General features: G+C 39.2%; 1 protein-coding gene across 1 annotated transcript; it reads right to left on the reverse strand.

Moving 5' to 3' along the window:
* Positions 1 to 2,491: 2,491 nt before the first annotated feature.
* LOC140436611 (uncharacterized) lies at positions 2,492 to 7,889 on the reverse strand. The gene is made up of 3 exons (XM_072525580.1): positions 6,982 to 7,889; positions 6,320 to 6,798; positions 2,492 to 2,553 (listed from the first exon to the last, which is right to left on the reverse strand). Exons 1-3 carry the CDS (start codon positions 7,887 to 7,889, stop codon positions 2,492 to 2,494), a joined length of 1,449 nt encoding a protein of 482 aa, XP_072381681.1.
* Positions 7,890 to 8,125: the final 236 nt, after the last annotated feature.

Genomic DNA, 8,125 nt, shown 5'->3' on the forward strand with positions numbered 1-8,125 from the left:
TACAGATGCTAGCAATTATGCTTTGGGGGCATGTCTTCTCCAGGGGGAGAAAGAGAACGAACGACCTGTAGAGTATGCTTCGAGACTTCTGACTCCTGCTGAACAAAACTAAAGCACTACAGAACGAGAAGCTCTCGCTGTGGTTTGGGCAGTGAAGAAATTTCGAGGATACTTAGAAGGCGCTACTACAATAGTGCAAAGTTATCACCAGGCCTTAAAATGGCTAATAACCTTAAAGTCCCCTACTGGACGGTTAGCTCGATGGGCTTTAGAGCTCATGCCATATGACCTAAAAATAGAATATATCACAGGAAGAAAAAATGTAATCGCAGATACTCTATCAAGGCCTCCCATGACAGAAGTTCCCATCATAGCTGAAGTTCATCTAGTAAGAGTAGATTGTCCAACTCTTAGTGTTGCTGATGTTCGAGAAGAGCAGCTTAATGATCCAGATGTTGCCAAGATTATTAGATGTTTAGAAGATCCCTCTTCTGACACATGCGTAGATTTCAAGAGGGGGGCAGAAAGAGGATATATCATGAACAATGGGATATTATACCGTTATACTCCTGAAGTAGATGAAGAAGAGCCCCAATTGGTAGCGGCTAGTACACGTATTCCTCACATACTGCATGAGTACCATGATTCCGCTACTGCTGGTCATTATGGAGTGGAGAAGACATATCAAAGAATAATAAAACGCTACTATTGGCCTGGAATGAAGAAAATTATCTCTGACCATGTAAGTAAATGTCTTGAGTGCCAACGCTATAAAGTCTCTAACCTCAAACCCGCTGGTCTCCTACAAACCCCTGTTCAGTCCCAGAGGTTTGAAGTGCTATCTATTGATTTATTTGGGCCTTTGCCCCTCTCTCCTCAAGGTTATACATGGATTCTGGTAGTGGAAGACACTGCTAGTCGTTGGGTAGAATTATTCCCGTTAGAATCTGCTACTGCCGCTGCCTGCGCCAAGTGTTTCATAGACAACATAATCTTACGATACGGAATCCCTCGTCGAGTCGTCAGTGACAACGGTACTCAGTTCGTGAGTGCGGTAATGAAGCAAGTGGCGCATTGTTTCGGGTACCAACAGAACCTTATACCTGTATACCACCCGGAAGCTAACCCCGTCGAACTAAAAAATAGAGACATTAAAACTCAGTTAGCTATTCTAACAAATAATTACCATTCGTCTTGGTCTGAAAAGTTACCCGCTATACGGTTCGCGATGAACACTGTGAAGTGCGACTCAACCGGTTTCACTCCTGCGTACCTCATGTTCGGTCGCGAGTTACGAACTCCTGATGATGCAAATCGTGATTTTCGAAGCATCATAGCCAAGGACAACTTCGTGCCACAAATCACGCCCTATCTAATAACTTTGAGTAAAGCTCTTAGTGAAGCCCGCGAAACACATGAACAATCCCAAGATAGACGTAAAAAGTATAAAGACTGCCACCGCCGCTCGGTTTCGTTCGAAGTAGGTGATATTGTGCTAGTCGATTCGCATACACTAAGTGACGCGTCTAAGTCCATAACTTCGAAGTTCGCGCCGCGTCGTGACGGACCCTACAAGATGACCAAAATGCTGTCCCCTACAACCTATGAAGTTTCACACATCGACACTCCGGATGTTCCTGCTGGAAAATATCATGTCTCAGCCTTGACGCCTTTCCATGCCGATCCAGAAGATCCGTGCCCTGCTCCAGTTCAACCTCTCCGTAGAAGAGGTCGTCCAGTGAAATCCTCAGAAGCCGACCCTCCTGCTCCACTGGTCTCCTGCCCAGAGTCTTTGACCCTTGGGTTAGACGATAGCGAAATGGGCCCCCCTGTTGGAGATGACCTTGCTCAAATTGAAGCTGAACCTGAACCTGACCCTATTGCCAGACGTAGACAACCCCGACCAAAACGTTGTCATTGCTGTCCTGTAGAGCTCTATTCCTGCTTAGACTCTGTTGCCCCATCCGCGAGTCGCCAGGGTGGTGCAAAGGGGGAGGATGTAACAGCCACACCGCTCCATGGCTGAATACCACCGAAGTTACCATAACAGTGTCCACCGAGAGTGAACGGTGACAAGAGACATATATATGTTTTGTTGTTGTAAAATGTAGGTTAAATTGTAATACATGGTTTTCCTTTTAATAAAATCGTGTAAATCAATATTCACAGTCATTACCTAACTATTTTAACTAATACCCACATCACATAAGTACATAAAAACAGTTAACATAAAAACATATAAATTATACACAAATCATACAAATTGATAAAAAGATGCCTGCAAGTATTCCTCTAACGAATATAAAGTGTTTACCAGAAGTAAGTCCTTAACTGTTCTCTTAAATACATAAATATTTGACTCTTTAACATAATTAGGTAATTTATTATACAATCGAACGCCTGTTGGGTAAGGACCCTTGCTCAAAACGGTCGAGTGACGAACAACAAAGGGTCAACAAATCATTTCTGTAACGAAAATTGTAGCCACTCATTAAGGAAACATCATTTCTGCAAATAAAATTGCATCTATGTGATTTTCCATAAACAACACAACTGAAAATATACAGCGAAATTACAGTTAAAATATTTAATTGTTTAAAAACTAGTCTACAGGAATCCAAGCGCCTTCTAAACGTCATGGTACGAATAATTTTTTTTTTGAAGAACAAGCACCTTATTAATTCGCGAGCAATTTCCCCAACAAACTAAGCAATATTGCTAAATTGACTGTACATGAGCAAAATAGTAAAGTTTTAAGATATCTAGGGAGACAAAATTCCTAAGTTGCCATAAAACATAACAGTGCACAGACAATCTTCCCACTATATAATCAACGTGTGAGCTCCAAGACAAATTAGAATCCAGGTAAACACCTAACAACTTAGTGGAGTGGCTATTTACCACCGACCCATTGTCAAGATTTACTAATGGACTCATCTGCATAGTAGAAGGTGAAAAGGTTACCATATTGGTCCTTGATCCATTTAAGATTAGGGCAATATTTAAACGGTAATGAGTCATACTTTTTATAAGACAGTTTGCTTTTTGTACTACATGAAAAAAATTATTGGAATTTAGTGCAACTGTGGTATCGTCAGCAAATTAAGTGACATAATAGCCTAATTGCTGTTCCACGTTTTCTACTCGAACACTAATTGCATCAGAAAAATTATCTAATGGATTCCGAACCAAACATGTTGAGCTATCGTTTATCAGTTGATTTAAATCATTGACGAAAATCAAAAATAAAAGAGGGCTAAGGATACTTCCCTGTGGAACTCCGGAGATAATACTTTCTTCTGAAGAAAATATTATATTCCCATTCACATTGACCTTAATTTTTTGAAACCTTGTCGATAAAAAGGTGTGGATCCACTTTAACGCAGTTCCTCTAACAACAATATGGTAAAGTTTTTAAAGCAGTATTGGATGATTTACAGTTTCAAAAGCTCGTGCTAAGTCAAAAAACACAAGGATAACTTTATTACCCTTATCAAAGTTCGATAAAATATGATTGCACAGCGCTAGTAGTGCATCTTACACACTTATACCTTCACGAAAACCAAATTGAGACTTTTCTATAATGTTGTGCTTGTTAATGTACGAGAGGAAACTTGTATGAATGCCTTCTCATATATTTTTGAAAACACAGATAAAAGTGATAGCTCTCGATAGTTATCAAATTTTGATTTTTCACCTTTTTTATGTATAGGCACAACTAAAGGAGTATTTAGAATTTGAGGAAAAATCCCTTCCTGAAATGAAAGGTTTACTAGAAATGTTAATTGTTTATATATGTTATGAGATACATTTGTGTTAACATAGAATACGGGATCTCATCCAGTCCAGCCAAGGATTTTTTTGAGATATCTTTAATTATACTTTTTATTTCTTCATCACTAACAGGATAAAGGAAAAGGGCGAAGAAAGGATTAGGCCAGGAGAAGTTTGACTAATTAAATTTTTTACAGAATTCAAAAAACGTTGACTGAAAGATTTTGCTATGTCATGAGGGTCATCCACAGAAATTCTCAAATTATTTTTAAATTTACGTGGGTATTTAGAAGAGTTTCAATTTTTACCTCCGACAGTGTTTCGATTTATGATGAAATTGATTAGAAAATCATCTAGTGCACACTTAAGCTTTTGTAAACCACAAGAAGTAATAAACCGTTGAAATGTTTGATTAGTGTCAACAACTTTATGCTCAGAGTCAATAAATAAAAATTAAGTTCGATGGTCAGAAAAATAAGGTTCAAATACGCCCACTCTGTAGATTTTTTCAGAAAAATCTGTCATAATGTTGTCGATGCAACTACTGGACTGGGATGTGATTCTAGTATAATCGTTTATAGTTACTTTTAGACTAAAATATGTTAATAGATTCTGAACATCAAACAAAGGGTCAGATTCAATTTTAAAATTTATATTAAAATCACCAAGTATGATAATTTTGTCTGCTTTACTAAGCAAGGATTTTATGACATTTTCAAAATTAACCAAAAACAAGTCAAAGTCACCCCTATCCGATCTGTATACAGTTAAAATATTGGTTTTTATTGAAGGTACATAAATTGCACAAAACTATTTGGTTGAACTTTGCTCTGCATTATATTCATTTAGATTAAGAGAAGAATATATAAGATATTCTTTTACATAAATTGCGACTTCGCCTTGTTTCTTTTTTACCTTACAAAAAGTTGCGAATCTATAACAGAAATAAACTAGAAAATGCAGAGATAGGCACATATAGTACAGCTTTTTAAAGACAAAGAGAGAACTGAAGCACCAAAAGAATTTAAAGTTGATACTGGGCCTGATATTATATAATAATAAATCGAATATGCATTTTATTTATTTATTTATTTATCGTATGGCATACAATAAGAACACATATTTAAAAAGCAATATAAAACATTACATGGAGTATTACAAACGAATATCTAATGCATTAATATAGTCTAAAACATTTTCGGTCGCATTCAGGAACTCGTCAAAAACTCCAGGGAACCGCCTTCGGGGGCATTCTTCAACAATGTGACGGACGGTCTGTCGTTGCGCACCACAGTCACACTCCGGAGTAAGGGCTTTTCCCCATTTATGTAAGCTGTCAGCACATCTACCGCTTCTTGTTCTTATTCTGTTTAGCGTTGTCCATGTACTCCGGGTCAGTTCAAAGCCTGGCGGTTTCTGTTCGATACAGGCCATTTGCTGTGCTTCCTGTGGTGAGTCGCGCTCCCATTGTCTTCTCCAAGCGTTGGTGAGGTCGAAATGTTCGTGATGTAAGGAGGTGGCCCTTAACATGACAGGATATCTGGAGCGCAGTCTGTTCATTTCGATATCACGCCTATTATGGTGGATGGGTAGTTGATGGTTAGACTGGATTTTTCGATATTCTCTGAGAAGGGAGTGACTTCTTCGTAGTTTAGGCGGTGGAATGTGACTCAGGATGGGAAGCCAATAGTTGGGTGTTGGTCTAATTGTACCTGAAATCATTCGCATTGTCTGGTTTAATTGGGTGTCAATAATCTTCGTGTGTTTGCTATTGAGCCATACTGGGGAAGCATATTCAGCTGTCGAGTATACAAGTCCGATAGCAGATGATCTGAGTACTGAGTCCGAGGACCCCCATGTGCTACCACATAGCTTTTGGATTATATTATTTTTTCAGTTTTGCTGCCGTTCTTTGTAGGTGTTCTTTAAAACTTAAAGTTCTGTCAAGAGTCACTCCAAGATATTTTGGTGTTGAGTTATGAGTTAGTAGTCTGTCTTCAAAGTGAACGGACAGTTTTTTGTTGGCTTGGGCATTATTTAGATGGAAACAGCACACTTCGGTTTTCGTCGCATTAGGCTGTAGCCTCCATTTGCGAAAGTATTTTCCCATAATGGCAAGGTCATCCGTTAGTATTGTTTCTGTAACTGCCATGTTATTATGTCTTGCTGAAATGGCCCTGTCGTCAGCGTAGCCAAATTTCTGCGAATTTGTCCTAGGTAGGTCCGCGATGTATAAATTAAACAGTAAGGGCCAGTATAAATTAAACAGATCCCTGTGGCAGTCCATTGCTGAGCTTCATTTGGACACTTTTTAAGTTGCCCATTGTGACTTGAAAAGGTCTGTCGGTGGGCATGCTATGAGTGAGTCCTTGTCTCCAGACGGTGTCGTATGCAGCTGATAGGTCAATGAAAGCAACGGATGTTTTTTGCTTTCTTTGAAAACCTTCTTCAATATGTGTTGTTAGGGATAGGATCTGATCTGTGCAGCTTCGGTTAGGTCTGAACCCCGCTTGCTCAATAGGTATCAATTCAAATATGTTATTACTAATTCTGTTGTAGATTAATCGTTCCAACAGTTTATAGACACAGCTCAGCAGTGCAATCGGTCGGTAGTTTTGAGGCTGATCATTTGCCTTTCCCGGTTTTAATATGGCTATAATGGAGGCCCTTTTTGACGAGTGGGGGATTTCCCCTGATTTTATCATATCTGTATAGAAATCAACCAGCCATTTCCTAGCATATTTGCCACAGTGGAGTAAAAATTCTGGATGAATTTTATCGAAGCCGGGTGCCTTTCCAGACTTAACTTCTGATATTGCTGAGTTAATTTCTTCTAGAGTAAACCCTTCAGAGTACTGAGATGTAAGCGGACATTCAGACTTCAGTATTTTTAGTTCTTGCTTTACTTTGGTGGTGTGGTCACGATCTCTAGGTGCTCTTGAGGTAGCTACAATGTGGGAGGCCACTCTCTTGGGAACTATTGGTACTTTATCTCTAGTTGTGTGTCTGCTACTACCAAGTTTTCTAAGTAAGAACCATGCTTTTCTGCTTGATTTACTAAAGTCTAGTTTTTCCACAGTTTCCATCCATTTTTGTCGTCTGGCTGCATCCAAACTGTGCAGTAGTTCGTCCGCAATTTCTCGGTCTTGGCTTTCGTTGTATTCTTGATATAATTTCTCACATTTTTCATCCCATCCTGGGACATACTCTTTACGATATCCCCTGGGTATAGTTTTCTTCACTGTAGAGATAACCGCGCCAACAAATCTTATGTAGTTTTCACGTGTTGGGGTTATCCATCCCAAAGATTTGTCCAATCTCTCAGTAAAAGTTGTCCAGTCTGCTTTTTTAAAGTTCCACCTAGGTCGAGAAAAAGATGTTATTATTGGTATTTTGATGCCAACTTCTATTACAACTGGTCTATGTTGGCTATGTGGAAAATCTGGGAGTACTGTACGTGAAGTTGCCAGGGGTTGATTTTTTTCATTTGTGGAGACAAAGCATAGGTCTGGGTTGTATTCTCGTTTCCAGACTGCAGATCGAAAAGTTCCCTGATCTTTAGCGTCAAAGACTAAATAAGTGTCAACCTCTTCGCTCCAGTTTAGCAAAGCCTCGCCGTTTTGATCACTTTGCCTATACTTCCAGAGTTCATGGTGACTGTTGAAATCTCCCACATAAACTGAGGGGTGTGGGTGGGCGTGAATAACATGCGGAGGCCACAGGACTGCCGGGGGTTTATAAATATTGCTGATAGTAATTTCGCCAATTTGTATGGTAACCGTATGAATGTTATTTATGTCTGATGTAGAACATACGTGTGCATTTTCTATTTTGTTTCGAACATAGGTTGCTACTCCATAAGCTGGATGGTAAGTTGCACCCAATAAATCATAGCCACGAATTCTTCCTCTAGCGAGAATTTGTTCTTCGTTTTCTACATGTGTTTCCTGAATTGCGATCACGTCGATATTATTTTCGATGAGAACCTTTTGAAGGTACTCACACTTACTTCTACTAATACCTTCTATATTTAAATGGCAGATTCGAACGCTTGGTCCGAGTTCTTTTGTCGCTTGATCCTGAGAAGATCCGTTTAAATTGTTAGTTGTAGGCATATCTATTATCTTATCGTGATGTGTTCTTGCCAGGAGATCTAGAGAGTCTATATTATCTGGCTGCCTATAGTGCTAGTTCATTTAGCATTACCCAGGGTGCACGTGTAGTATTCTACTACGGACGCGAACTAGCTTTACACCCCACAAATGGGATTTAGGAAAGGTCTCGGAATACGGGATGAACTGTTTGCAGTGAGTGCAAAAATCATTCTTCATGTCTTCAAGCCTAGATATGA

The sequence above is a fragment of the Diabrotica undecimpunctata genome, chromosome 1, assembly GCF_040954645.1.
Source record: "Diabrotica undecimpunctata isolate CICGRU chromosome 1, icDiaUnde3, whole genome shotgun sequence".
In the NCBI taxonomy this organism is placed as follows: domain Eukaryota; kingdom Metazoa; phylum Arthropoda; class Insecta; order Coleoptera; family Chrysomelidae; genus Diabrotica; species Diabrotica undecimpunctata.

What these genes read in the sequence shown, in the direction of transcription:
- LOC140436611 (XM_072525580.1), bottom strand. Translation starts at nt 7,889, where the DNA reads ATGCCTACAACTAACAATTTAAACGGATCTTCTCAGGATCAAGCGACA. An exon ending in CCCAGGGGATATCGTAAAGA is followed by an intron (nt 6,799 to 6,981) that starts GTATGTCCCAGG and finishes GTTCTTACTTAG; the next exon opens with AAAACTTGGTAGTAGCAGAC. An exon ending in ATTAATCTACAACAGAATTA is followed by an intron (nt 2,554 to 6,319) that starts GTAATAACATAT and finishes GTATATTTTCAG; the next exon opens with TTGTGTTGTTTATGGAAAAT.